Source organism: Triturus cristatus, chromosome 10 (assembly GCF_964204655.1).
Source record: "Triturus cristatus chromosome 10, aTriCri1.1, whole genome shotgun sequence".
Lineage (NCBI taxonomy): Eukaryota > Metazoa > Chordata > Amphibia > Caudata > Salamandridae > Triturus > Triturus cristatus.
Window position 1 is genome coordinate 221,355,138 of NC_140593.1, and position 13,395 is coordinate 221,368,532.

Here is a 13,395-nt window from a genome sequence, read left to right on the forward strand (position 1 = left end):
GCCATCCATCTTGTTTTCTACTGCTTGCATGGGAAGGGTAGTGGTGCTCACGATCGAGAGGGTACTGCACTGCGGTAGTTTACCAGACACTCTGGTTGGTACTAAAGTCGGACAGTGTGCCTAATGCACGTCCATGTCTACCTACATCCACTACCATTTACAATGCCAACAGCTCTACCTCTCGTAAATGTGAGACCTGTTGCATTGCAAATGCTTGTTAAAAGCTGCAGTTAGAACTAAGAAAACTATGGAGGGTCCACCCTAATGAAATAATATTTATCTGCTGGTCGGTTTTCAAATTCTGTATTTTATGTCTTTTATCATATGGTTTAAAATATTTATCAGTTTTATCTGGCAGCTTGGACTTTACATAAATGCTGAATAATGTTTCATTGCTTAGTGTCTTTTATCGCCATAATTTAGCCGACCAAAGATCAATTGCAAATCGAAATATCCATTGTCTGTTGTTTTATCAGTTTACGCTTTGTCCTTTCTGTAGGCCTCCCTAACAAGAGTGAATTACCTCCTTTTATCCCGAGTCCAAAAGGTCGCGCAAACCCGCACTATGGGTTTGCCTGACAGGCTGCTGAAGTGACAGCAACTAGGGACAGGCTGAACCTGATTAGGAGCTTGTTCTGCTCGCCCTTAACCACTCCTTATTTCCTTCCCCGTCACTGGTGCCACATTGGCCTTCACTGTATACCCGAGTACGGAGAACATTGGAGCACCTGCCCCTGCGGTCTTTCTTCTCACACTCTCCTTGGAAGCTTTTTTTGTTTTTATTAGTTCCCTTAGTAACATTATGTTTGCGATTTTGGGCTCGAACTCCCCTCTGGAACCGTGAGTACCGTTTTGAGCATTAAGATTACATTTGCGGGACCTTACTTGAAGGCAGATTGTTTCGACGATTATTTTTCTGCAAAAAATAGTGAAATTCAACTTAGAGGAAACTGGACGTTATTCTTTTAACCGCACCTGTGAAAAGATCGAACAAAAAAACGTCTTCCTGAATCAAGTCAAGTGGACTCTGCAAGCAGACAACAACTGACCTCCCTAAACTACCGAGAGCGGGACGCCTGTACTGGGGAAGCAGTCGGATCCTATTCTTAGGGTCTCAACCGAAGCCACGAAATTGAGCAAAAAGGCGAACTCCCCTTGGACAAGGTCTCTCAGCTGGGGTAAGAACATCCGACACGAAGCAGGAGTCAAAAAGTTGGGACACTGGGCTAACCCTGGCTGGAGTCTCCGCAGATAAAACAAAACCAGCGTCCCAAACGGGTATTGTGTCTTAGAAGTGAGAGAGGGGCCTCGCCCATGTAGGAACGATCAAACCCAAAGACAGAAGAAGCCTGTGGAAAGGACACCCTAATATGAAGAGGCGTGGGTTTTAAGCACGAGCAGGACCCTGATCCCAAAAGGACGGCTCAGCCACCAAGTCTGATTTCAAAGACCCGGGTTGTCGCCAGAGTGCCAGTGACGAGGACAGAGTTTCCCGCCGGGCGCTGGGGGGCAAGCCGCGCAAAGGAGTCCCGCAACCGCCTACTGGGCTAGATGTCAGCGGCGGACGGGCTGGTGCAGAAACGCGAGACGGCGGCAGCGGACACCAGCGACGCCGAGCACTTCACCGTGGCGGCCCGCTACCGTAAGGAGAGCGTGGGGGAGAAGGACGCCCCCTGCCCGCGCCAAGAGGACGAGAAGGGGTCCAAGAAGAAGAAGCAGCAGTCACGGGGAAAGCGAGATGCCGAGGGGGAGCCCCTGCTACCGTCTTCATCCGACGAGGAGGAGGGGCTCGACCCCACAGGCGAGGCCCCCAGCAGACAGCTGGTCTCGGCGGCAAGCCAGCCTCCGCCTCCCCCAGCTTCCCGTTCCTCCTCCCCCTCCCGGCTCCTAATGCTGCCGACCCAGTGCTGCCCCTCAGCGTCCGCCCGCTCCATCGCACACTGTTGTCATGGAGGAGCCAAGATGGCGGCCCTGGCCTACAACCTGGGCAAGCGCGAGATCAACTACCACTTCAGCGTGAGGAACGCCAAGCTGCTTGCCCTGGCCGCCGCGCTGCTGTTGGCAGCCGGGCATGGTCTCACGCGCCACTACGCAGGTAAGAGCACGTGCGAATCCACACTCCCTAGACCTCCGGCGTTTTTGCAGCAAGACAGGAGAGCGTGCTAGTCATTATTCTGTGCTTTGAGCTCTTGCAGCTACACAGGACAGAGTGCAGTGTGTTCCTTATTATTCTATGGCTCTGCTAGACAGCAGACTGCAGTGCGCCCTTTGTTTATTCTGTACACTGCACTCGTGCAGGTAGGCAGGAGAGAGTGCAGTGGCTAGGCAGGCGAGTGCAGTGTGCTCATTATTCTGCTCTTTGCTAGACAGGAGAGAGTGCAGTATGCTTCTTGTTTATTCTGTGCACGGCACTCGTGAAGCGAGACAGGGCAGATTGCAGTGTGCTTCCTATTATTCTATGCTCTGCTAGACAGCAGAGAGTGCAGTGTCCACCTTGTTTATTCTGTGCACTACTCGTGCAGCTAAGCAGGAGAGAATGCAGTGGCTAGGCAGGAGAGAGTGCAGTGTGCTCTTTATTATTCTGCTCCCTGTTAGACAGGAGAGAGTGCAGTGTGCTTGCTCCTTGTTTATTCTGTACTCTGCAAGTCAGGAGAGAGTGCACTGTGCTCCTTGTTTATTCTGTGCGTGGCACTCGTGCAGCGAGACAGGGCAGCGTGTAGTGTGCTTCTTATTATTCTATGCTCTGCTAGTCAGCAGAGAATGCAGTGTGCACCTAGTTTATTCTGTGCACTGCTCTCGTGCAGCTAGGCAGGCGAGAGTGCAGTGGCTAGGCAGGAGAGTGTGCATTGTGCTCTTTATTATTCTGCGTTCTGCTAGACAGGGGAGAGTGCAGTGTGTTCCTTATTATTCTGTACTATGCTAGACAGGCGGTAGTGCCGCGTGCTCCTTGTTTATTCCGTGCACTGCACTCGTCCAGCTAGACAGGACAGAGTGCAGTGTGCTCCTTATTATTCTGGTTTCTGCGCTGGTGCAGCTACACAGGGGAGAGAGTAGTATGGTCTTTATTCTGTGCTTTGTGCTCGCGCAGCTAGTCAGGAAAGAGCAGTGTGCTCCTTATTCATTCTGTGCTCTCTATTTTGTGCTCGTGCAGCTGGGCAGGCTAGAGCAGTGTACACCTTATTAATTTTGTGCTCTCCTCTCGTGTAGTGGGGGTAGTTGAGAGTGCAGTGTGCTCCTTATTAGTTTGTGCTCTGCTAGACAGTAGAGTGTGCAGTGTGCTCCTTGTGTATTCTGTGCACTGCACTCTCGCAGCTAGACAGGAGCGAGTGCGGTGTGCTCCTTATTCTGTGCTCTACTAGGCAGGAGAGAGTGATGTGTGGTCCTTATTCTGTGCTCTGCTAGACAGGAGAGAGTGCAGTATACCTCTTGTTTATTCCGTGAACTGCACTCGTGTAGCTAGACAAGAGAGAGTGCAGTGTGCTCCTTATCATTTTGTGCTGTGCTATACAAGAGGTGCAGTGTGCTCCTTGATCTGTGCTCTGCTAGACAGGAGAGATTGCAGTGTGCTCCTTATTCTTCTGCGCTATTTTCGTGTCTCTATAAACAAACAATGGAGATGTAAAGAGCGCACTTATAATATTGCACATGCATAGCAGCCTGCGTATACTGGCATCTGTGCGTATGCGTCGATATTTGCTATTCATTGTTGCTCTTGTAAAATGCTAACGCGCAAAGTGCATATTTTTACTCATCGCAAAATGTGATCAGCAGCTTCCGCTTGATCGATTCAGACCTGTGATGTGCTGACAAGTCTCTTGAAGTAACCTCACTGCCGCATTGTATTTCTACCATTGTGTTGTCAGTAAACGTGCCTTTTCTTTGTGAAAAACATGCAGCTGCTCCAACGCCTCATGCCTGGTGAAACACATACTATTAATAAAAACCTCTGCACCTCAGCTCGGTATTCCTGTGAACGGGATTTTTAGAATATGTTCACCGCCTCGCAGAGGGTCACCTACACGATTAAACCAATTCAAGAGTCTCTACTCGTAGGCATGCCCTTCGATGGCAGACATTAACTGGTTGTTCAATGTTAATTCTTCTCTTCCACCGAGAGGTGGTTCTTCTGTTGGCTGTGCTGGGTATAGCTGCTCTTTCCGGGGATGCATTGAGTATTGTGTGTTCTGCAAAATCACAAAATGAAATGATGGACGGACTGTTGAAACCTTTCAAACGCTCCTCTCCAGTCACCGATCTGGGTGTAATCCATCGTTATTTTGCTCGCCACATCGCCCTAGTTTGGACTCAGCCATATGCAAATCAGTGTTGACCCTGCTCCTCATGGGAACAGTCCAGCCCGAACTACCAGGCCAGGTACTCCCTGCACCGGAAACAAAGATCCTGGGACCGATTTCAGGGTATCGCCCCTCATCAGCCAGGCTAGTTTGAGCCCAGGGGCACAGCAAGCAGGGGACCCATGTCTGGGCTTACCCGTAGCCACTTGGAGCACACATAGCAAAACAAAATGATGGACGGAATGTTGCTTCTGGGGGTGCTTGTTTCCAGTGCAGAGAGGACTCTGCCTGGCAGTTCAGGCTGGACTGTTACCATGAGGATCAGGGTTACGACCGATTTGCATATGACTGTTTCCAAACATGGGGTGGCAGAAGGAGCAGAAGAAAGTTGAATTAAACCCAGATCTCTAGACTGGGGGTGAGTGGTTGAAAAGTTTCAGCACTCTGTCCATTATCTTGTTGTGTTTGCTATTGTTTGTTCAGACCATGTGCCATGAGCGCTGTTTACCTTTTGAATGTACGGTTGTTCATTATGGTCCTTTTGCTTGTCTCTCCTTTGGATGCTTATGATTTCTTGGTGCTGAGTGCAGCTTGTTCGATTGGGTGCACTGACATTATCTCCTTTGATCCGACCTTTGTTCCTGATCAAGACTTTAAATATTTATGTAACACACCTGATAAATAACAATACTACTGGTGCGTTATTTATTTGGTGTGATTAATAACAACATGTGGGTTTTGATGTGTAACACATTAAAATCTGCATGGTACGGTAAATACCGTACACATTTCTCCTGTTAAATTTTGGCAGGTTTGACTTGCTGAAATTTAACAAAGCTTGAGCTATTTAACACATTTGATAATTATCGGATGCGTTAAATATAATTTAAAGTGTAATTCAGTCCCGTATGTAAACTGGGGTTTTCGCATGGGTTGGAATATAACAAGCCTCTCATATGGCTTGATTACAAGCTAAGGTGTTATTTTTTTGCCCTTGTTAAATAACAATACCACAGGGTATGTTCAATCAATCAATCAATGAAAACTTTATTCGGATCATTACAATCCATAAAAGTACAAAAAAAGACAAAACATTTATAAAATCATACAATTAGACAATAAAATACTGTTTTGCACATAAGGGGTAAACCATATTACTTTAGGACATTGTTAGCCGGGCACGAACCACAGTTTTTAGAAAAGAGCTCACGCGAAAGACAAGTTCATCGTCATCCAGGGACAAAATCATTGAAAATGCAAGTTCCAGGCTAAGGGGTTTTAGTTTTTTAAAATACGGTGATAAAAACCATTTAATATACTTCATATAAAATTTACAAAAAAATAAAAAATGTAAAATTGTTTGCCTACTCTGAGAGTCGCAAGGGCATGGCTCAGCACATTGGTCATTAAAATTCCATAAAGGAAAGCTAAGTGCATGTTTAATGGTGCCTGCCCTAAGGCGAAATATAAGGCCACGCTCCCAATGGCTCAACGGAAGAGTTAAATAACTAGGTGTCGGATAAATTGTAAGATTACGGGCTAGGTATCCACGGACACTGGGTTTCAGAGACTCCCTAGCTACCCTTTCAGCGTCAAATAACATATAAAGTGCTTTTTTAAGTTCGCATTTGGTGGGGAGCACAGTGGTAGTTGGTTCTAAGAAGGTGTTTTCAAGATTCACGCTGCGGAATACGCTAGACACCCCTGATAACCAGGGGCTAGCCAGGCCCCTGTCGCAGCGTAGACAATCCTCGATGATATCCCTAGTCAAAATGGCGGCAGGGTTTTTCCAAATCGCCAACCAAAAAAGGGCTGGGCGTGCACGAATAAAATCCCCTATAAAGTGCAACCCCAATTCCCTATGACATATAAAATGTGGGGAAGTGATAGGAGCACATAGAAGTTTCCTACAAAATCTGTGTTCCTCAATAATTAAATCGGAACATCTAGCAGTTCCCCAAACTTCAGCACCGTAGGTAGCAACCGGGACGCATTGGGTTTTGTATATTTTTAGAATAGCAGGCAATGCCCCGGTTAATTTTGGACGGGGAAGACTCAAAATACAGTTAATGGACTTTGAGAACTTACTCCTGGCGTGGGCTATGTGCCCATGCCAGGAGTTGTTCGCAGCAAAGACCACACCCAAGTACGGGAAACTGCTAGTAGCGCCCAATCTTTCAGCCCCCACAACTATACTGCCAATGTGACGCCTCTTCGGGCCACAAGACATTACAAAAGACTTCTTGAAATTAGTCTTCAAATCTAGGGAATCCATATGTGCAACAAAGCCATTCACTAAGATGCGTAAAGCGTTTGGGGTGCGCCCCATAAGGACCGCATCATCTGCGTAAAGCAGAGCGGGGAGACAATTCCCTTTTATTGACGGGACATCGGTAGTTAAAGAAACCAGGTGTTTGTGAAGGCCGTTAATATATATTATAAATAAGAGGGGAGCAAGGACGCAGCCCTGTCTAACCCCTCTATTAACTGTAACTAGCTCAGAGACCTCGCCCCCAATACCAATCCTGACACAGGCCTTCAAGTCTCTGTGCAAATAGGCCAGGAAATGTACCAAGGATTCATCCAGACCGTAATCCAGTAAGGCCTTCCATAATAACGACCTATTAACAAGGTCAAAAGCGGTGGATAGGTCCATAAAGGCCAGATAGATTGGGCAATTACGTGCTACGGTGTATTTGCCCAAAATGAGGTTCAGGTTAAGACACTGCTCCGCGGTACCGACTTTGTTGCGGAAACCCAACTGGCAGCTCTCTAAAATTTGGTTATCCTCGGCCCATAATAAAATTTTATTGTACAATACTCTCCCTAAAATCTTTAAAGTGTTATCAATAAGGGAGATAGGCCTGTAACATGCCGGTTGGGAGCGGTCGCCCTTCTTAAAGATAGGCACTATTATACTAGATGACCAAGTTGATGGTGGTGGAGAAGTAAAAGTTAAATTCTTAAAAACATTCAGCAGAAGTGGGGCCCATAAGTCAGGGTGAGCCTTAATGATGTCGATTGGGAGGCCATCTGGGCCAGGGGCTTTATTCCCCGCACTCTGTGTGATGGCCTCTTCCACCTCAGATAATAATATATCGACCCGTAGGGGACTGTTAAATATTGGGGTTGCCGCCCCTGAGGGTGGGGCCGCGTAGATCTTAGAAAAGTGGTCCACCCATGCGGCTCCAGGGATGGTGCAATCCATTGGAGTCGCAAGCTGGCCCGAACAACGCAGGTCTTTCACCGCACCCCAAAAGATGTCCCCCCTTCCCCGGGCGGCTGTTTGCGCTAGCACCTCCCAACGTTCCTCGAGGATCTCCTCCTTCCTTTTGCTTATGGCCAGTTTGTAGCGAATCCTGGCGTTTTTTACGTCAGACAGGTTCCTCGGGCTAGCAGATAAAACTAGTCGCAATTCACGGTTGGCCAAGGAACACTCATGGTCAAACCATCCCTGGTCTTCTGTAGTGGCGCGCAGTGGGATAGTAAGCTGTGCTCGGAGAACTGAGCAGATCTTAACAAAATCGTCTACTGCCCCAGGGTTAGGACTTAAGTCAGACAAACATGAGAGAAAAAGCGGGAGGTTATCTTTAACTAGAGTCTGAACAGTTGTCATGACATTAATGCCCCTCCATTTTAATCTGAAATTGTTTGAACCAGTGGAGAGGTCCCTAGCACCACATTCCTTATTGTAAACTGGTCGATGGATGATCTTCAGGCTGATCTTAATAGGATTATGATCCCCTTGGGACATTGGAATGACCATAGCCTTACTAATGCAATCTGCCAGCCCAGGGGAAATAAAAATGTAATCAATTGTTGAGGAACAATCTCTACCTCTAAATGTGGGCACTAGTGGGACAGTCGGGAAACGGTCCATAGCGTTCTCCAAATTATGTGTGCTCAAAAAGGTAGTTAATTCCGCACCCCTTTGACACCCCGAGCCCAAATTACAATCCTTTGTAATTGGGCAATGGTCGATTAGTTTAGCGTTAAAATCACCACCCAGTACAAGGCCAGAAGTATCGTTAAAATCAGCCCTAGACTCCAAAGTGGTAATAAAATTGAAAAGGTTCTTAAAATGTAAATTAGATGATAAACTAAAATCATTATTATAAAAATTAATCAGAAAAAGACTAGTTTTCTGTTTAAATAAAATAGCCTGGAAATTCTGATTATTCGTCTGCAAGACCCTGGAAGAACCTCCAACAGAGATGTTGATCCAAATGGATAAACCTCCCGAGGGGCGGCCCATCCTAGATTTAGTGGCAAGAATATTGTAGCACTGAAACCCATTAACATGTAAGTTCTCAGTAGCCCACGTTTCCTGTAACATAATTATATCCTGACTCTGGATAAAATTGACCCACCCAGGGTCGAGAAGCCTTTGCTTGAGGCCTGCTATATTCCAACTTATGATATTTAAAAAATTTGAAGTGCCAGTCCTTGGTACTGTGCACCCTGGTGACTTGACATAATCATCAGGGGGGACAGTTACGGGGGCTAACAGCGGAATAAGGTCCTCAATCAGCGACAGGGGAGAAGATTCATTACTCGATCTTGGTTGTCAATCAGGGACATCTAAATCAGACAGAGCCAAGAAACGATTGGCCAGAGGGAGGGCCGTAGATATGGTCATACAATTATTGGAGTTAGGTTTATAAAAGTGGCCAAGGGAAAACATGCATATATTTGTCGTAAGCCCTGGCAATAACTCAGGGGAGCGCATTAGAGACTGAACAATATGAGGTCTGGAAAAATTTATGACAATGCAATCCCCATTGATATTTTTGGCCGAATTGCCCACCCATCCCACTCTCCGCACCATTATAATATCATGCAATCTGGCCGGTTCAAAGCCCTTATGTTTCCCTAACCAGTCCACACATTTGTTACGAAGGTCCACCCATGATTCCTTCTTCGTGTCAGACAAACAGGGGACTCCGGCTAAAATTATAACATAAGGGTATGATGCGGGAGGGAGGTTCAAAGTCACGGTACTGGGCAAAGTCTTCAGTATAGGTAGTGCAATGGGCCGTGGTCTGGCATCAATGTCTGGTGGGATAGGCGGAACAATCGCCGGGGGATGTTGTGATGGACCATTGTGTAAGTGCAGGGGCTGAGTACTGTTGTTAACGTTGGCTGTCCCAGTACCTAGGTTGTCGGGGCCCCCCGGTAAGTGCGTCGCGGTAGGTAGGGGAGTGCAATCGGCAACCGATGAAACAGGGGCTGGCTCCCGGGTCAACAATTGTTCCATGCGTAAGAGTCTCTCATTTAAAGGGGCAAAATGTGCGTCAAATAAAGCCTTGGAGTGGCTAACAATGGCTTTTAAACCCGACTCCAGGGCTGACAAGATATCATCCTTACTATAAGAAGTAGGAGTAGAAGTAGGAGTGGGCTCGTCAGTTTGGGTACCCACCGACTCAGTATTAGATACAACAATTGGTTGTAATGCCAATTTATTACAATTGGCGGGGCGATAGACGGTATTCGATTTGTTATTAGTGCCCCTTTTCCGTTTGGCCGGTGGACCACTAGATTTAGTCGCTCCAATTAATTTAGAAGTGTTGGATCTAGTGCGGGTTTTTTGGCCACTAGGATGAGACTCAGGGGGTGTAGCTGGGGTGACTAATAGAGATAGTTGGTGAGTGGGAGTCGCAGACATTGGTGGCAGGGTTGGTGACACGGAGAGGCGGTGACATGTGATATCACCCTGTGACGCAGCTTCAAGAGATGAGCGTCGCTGAGCCGTCATAAGGTCTAAGGATAGGCGCCGCTCAGTTAGCTCAATTTCATGGGTCAATACGCTCTCAGCCCTGATCATAAAAGCGTCCAGTGTCCCTACAACTCCCTTGCGTCTACTCATGATGTGCAAATATGATGCCCCCTCACTCCGCTAGCACGCATGTGTTACAATAAAGTCCGTTGTGCAGTGTTAGACAGTGTCACCTGGCTGCTCCGTCGACCACGCGTGAAGATCCAAGGGGGGTGTCCCAGCCCGGCCTCCTCCGGCCCCGGACGGCAACAGACGGCCCGCCCTCTGCCCGGGCTCAGCCCGGCGCCGCCCGCGCGCGTCCCGCGACGCGGGGGGAGCCTCTCGGTATTTCTACGCCTCCGGGCGCGATGTCGGGCGGAAGTGCCCCGCTTAGGACTCTGGGTATTGTAGTCCAGTGCAGTTACGGCGGCGAGATAGACCACAGGACCACAGGACACGGCCCCACCGGGCGCTGCAGGACAGGACCCTCGCGATCCACACGAACCTCTCGCTTGCTAAGGTCAGTGTCAAATAAGCCCCCCACAGGGTATGTTATTTATCAGGGTGCTAAATAACACCTATTATGAGTTCATGGGGACTAAAATGCAGATTTTGGTGTTTAACACACCAAAATCCGCATGATATGATAGATACCATATGTTTTCCTCAGTTAAATTTCAACAGGTTTGACCTGCCGAAATTTAACGAAAATTGAGTTATTTAACGCATCTGATAATTATCGGATGCGTTAAATACCGTTAATCTAATAATTCCAATGCATGTGTAAACAGGAGTTTGCGCACGGGTCAGAATATTACAATGAATTCATAATCGGACCCCTAGGGGCCTGATTATGACCCGAGGCGTTTTTTAGCGCTTCTGTCAAATAACGATAGCACTGAGTGTGTTTATTTATCTGTTGCGATAAAAGAACAGCTATTATGAGTTTAAGGGGAATAGCATGGGATTTTGTTTTCCACAGCAAAATCCACATGATATTGTGAATACCGCATTTTTTCACCTGTTTGACCTGCGGAAATGTAACGAACGTTCGATTATTCAATGCATCTGAGAGTTATTGGATGCATTTAAATAAAACCAAATTTGTAATTTCATCCACGGCGTAAAGAGGTTTTACACAGGATGGAATTTAACGAGCCATTCATAATTGGGCCCTAATGGCCTGATTACCTGTATAGGAGGTGTTGGAAAGTGGGTTATTAATAGTGGTAAATGTGCATCTATCACTGGTAACAACTCCACTAACACAGTCTAGGGTTCAGTACAGGTCTCAAATTATTCCCATGATCAACCCTTGGTAGCTTGGCTGTGAGCAGGCAAGCTTAATTTAGAACGTATTTGAAAACACCAATTCAGTGAATAAATAAGACTTAACACACAGCAAAAATCTCACACCAATTTTTAAAATTTGAAAATATTTTTATTTTTAAAGTGGCACCAAAACAGCAAAAATCCATTTTTTTATTTTATTTATTCCGAAGCCAAATAGATCAATACAAAAGGGAAATCATGTAGTTACTTCACATAAATAGTACTTTCAACATCTCGGACATAAAATTCATATTACATAGTTTGTTATACCGATTCTTCAAAGAGTAAAAATGAGAAAAACCATAAGTAAAGATACTTTGTATAAACACACATTAATTCCTTCTGATATTTACTTGCTCCATTTCTGTCTAGAGCAGAGCATTCTTACTTCAAAATTACTCTCCCATGGCTTCTTTGCTACCACGCCAACTCTTTAGAGGTTCCCATATTTTCCTACCCTTCTCCCTGGCTCGTTTACCCTTGCTCTTATATAGCACAATTTCCTGCATATAGATGTTTAGTAAACGGTGGAGCCACTGCTGGGGTGTGGGTGTATCCAAATCTTTCCAAGCAGTGGCAATCAGCAGTCGAGCCACGGCTACTGTCATGGATGCAAAATCTCTCTCTGATGTATCTAGATTAATCTGACAATCCTAACCAAGTAGCATCATTGCCGCGGTAATCGTGATTACCTTGTTGAGGATTTGTGCCCAGAGATCCTCTATACCTTCTTTCAAAACAGTGAGTTTGGTACAAGAAAAAAACATGTGTATTATATCCGCAGGAACTAACTGGCACCTAGGGCATTTGTCGCTATCCCTCTTTACCCATGTGTAAAGCTTGGCTGGCGTATAATACAAATTAAAGATGGTTTTAAAATGCTGAGCCTTTAGATTAGCTGACAAAAAGATCTTTCTCCCACGGCTGATTGACATATCCAGGTCAGCATCGCCATCTCCCAACTTGACCATCCATTTTGCCTCTGTCTCCAAATCGTCTGGAAGGGTCTCTAACAAAACTTGGTAATAATCCCTAATCCTACCATTCCGGCGACTCGCAGTTTCCAAAATTGGGATCTTAGCCAGGTTGGGGGAGCCATTGGGGAGACACCTAAGGCATTCCTTGATATGTATATATTTAAAATGTGTTTTATTACTGACCCTATATCTTTGCACAAGACCTGTAAATGTAAAATTTCCAGTTTGGTCATAGAGATTTATCCCATCGATTCCCTGCCTGCTCCCAATTTACCGCCATTGCGTCATATATTGCGGTTGGGAATAGCGAGGAGCGCCATATGGGTGTGTATCTATTGTGTCTTGGAATTTTCAGTAGTCTACTGACCTTTTTCTATATTTTCCAAGCCTCCTTAACATGCTTAAATCCGGTCTTTTTGTAGTAGCTTGCCTCTAGTTGTTGGAGACCGAGACCGTCCGCCTCTTTCCCGATGGATATATGATAGATTGATGGCGAATTGAGCTCATCATAGTTTAGCCGGCCAGACAATGGTGAAGTGCTCATCTGCTACAGGGCAGCAGCCCAATAATAAAATAGTAGGTGCGGGACACCCCACCCACCTCATTCACGGCTTGGCGTCATACTTTTTAGGGCACACCGTGTCTTCTGGTAGCCCCATATGAAGTTTGAAAAAATAGCATTAATCTTGTTGATAGTTTTGTCCGCTAGTTCCAGGGGGATAGAGCAGAACAGATATAATATTTTGGGGAAGATTCTCATTTTTAGTATATTTGATCTTCCAACTATTGTGAAATGGAGTTTGTCAAGGCGTCTTAATTCCGGGGCTATTTTAGCGAGTACTGGGTCAAGGTTGATTGTCCATAATTCATCCATATTAGATGTTATATTGACCCCCAAATAAATGGCCGAATCGACTTTACGTGGGTCTTGGGTACTACACTTGGAGGAGCATATAATTTGAGTCTTCCCCTTATTCAGAAGATATCCAGATCTTCTTCCAAACTCCTCTGCCATATTTTCAACCTCTCTAATTGT

The 13,395-nt window shown here is 46.1% G+C and overlaps 1 protein-coding gene across 1 annotated transcript in view; it reads left to right on the forward strand.

Moving 5' to 3' along the window:
* Positions 1 to 573: 573 nt before the first annotated feature.
* CASD1 (CAS1 domain sialic acid O acetyltransferase 1) overlaps positions 574 to 13,395 on the forward strand; it is a 224,404-nt gene continuing 211,582 nt past the window's right edge. The window contains exon 1 of the mRNA XM_085630840.1: positions 574 to 2,095. Coding sequence (XP_085486966.1) covers positions 1,552 to 2,095 — 544 coding nt within the window. The 5' untranslated portion in view covers positions 574 to 1,551. The remainder of the gene's footprint in view (positions 2,096 to 13,395) is intronic.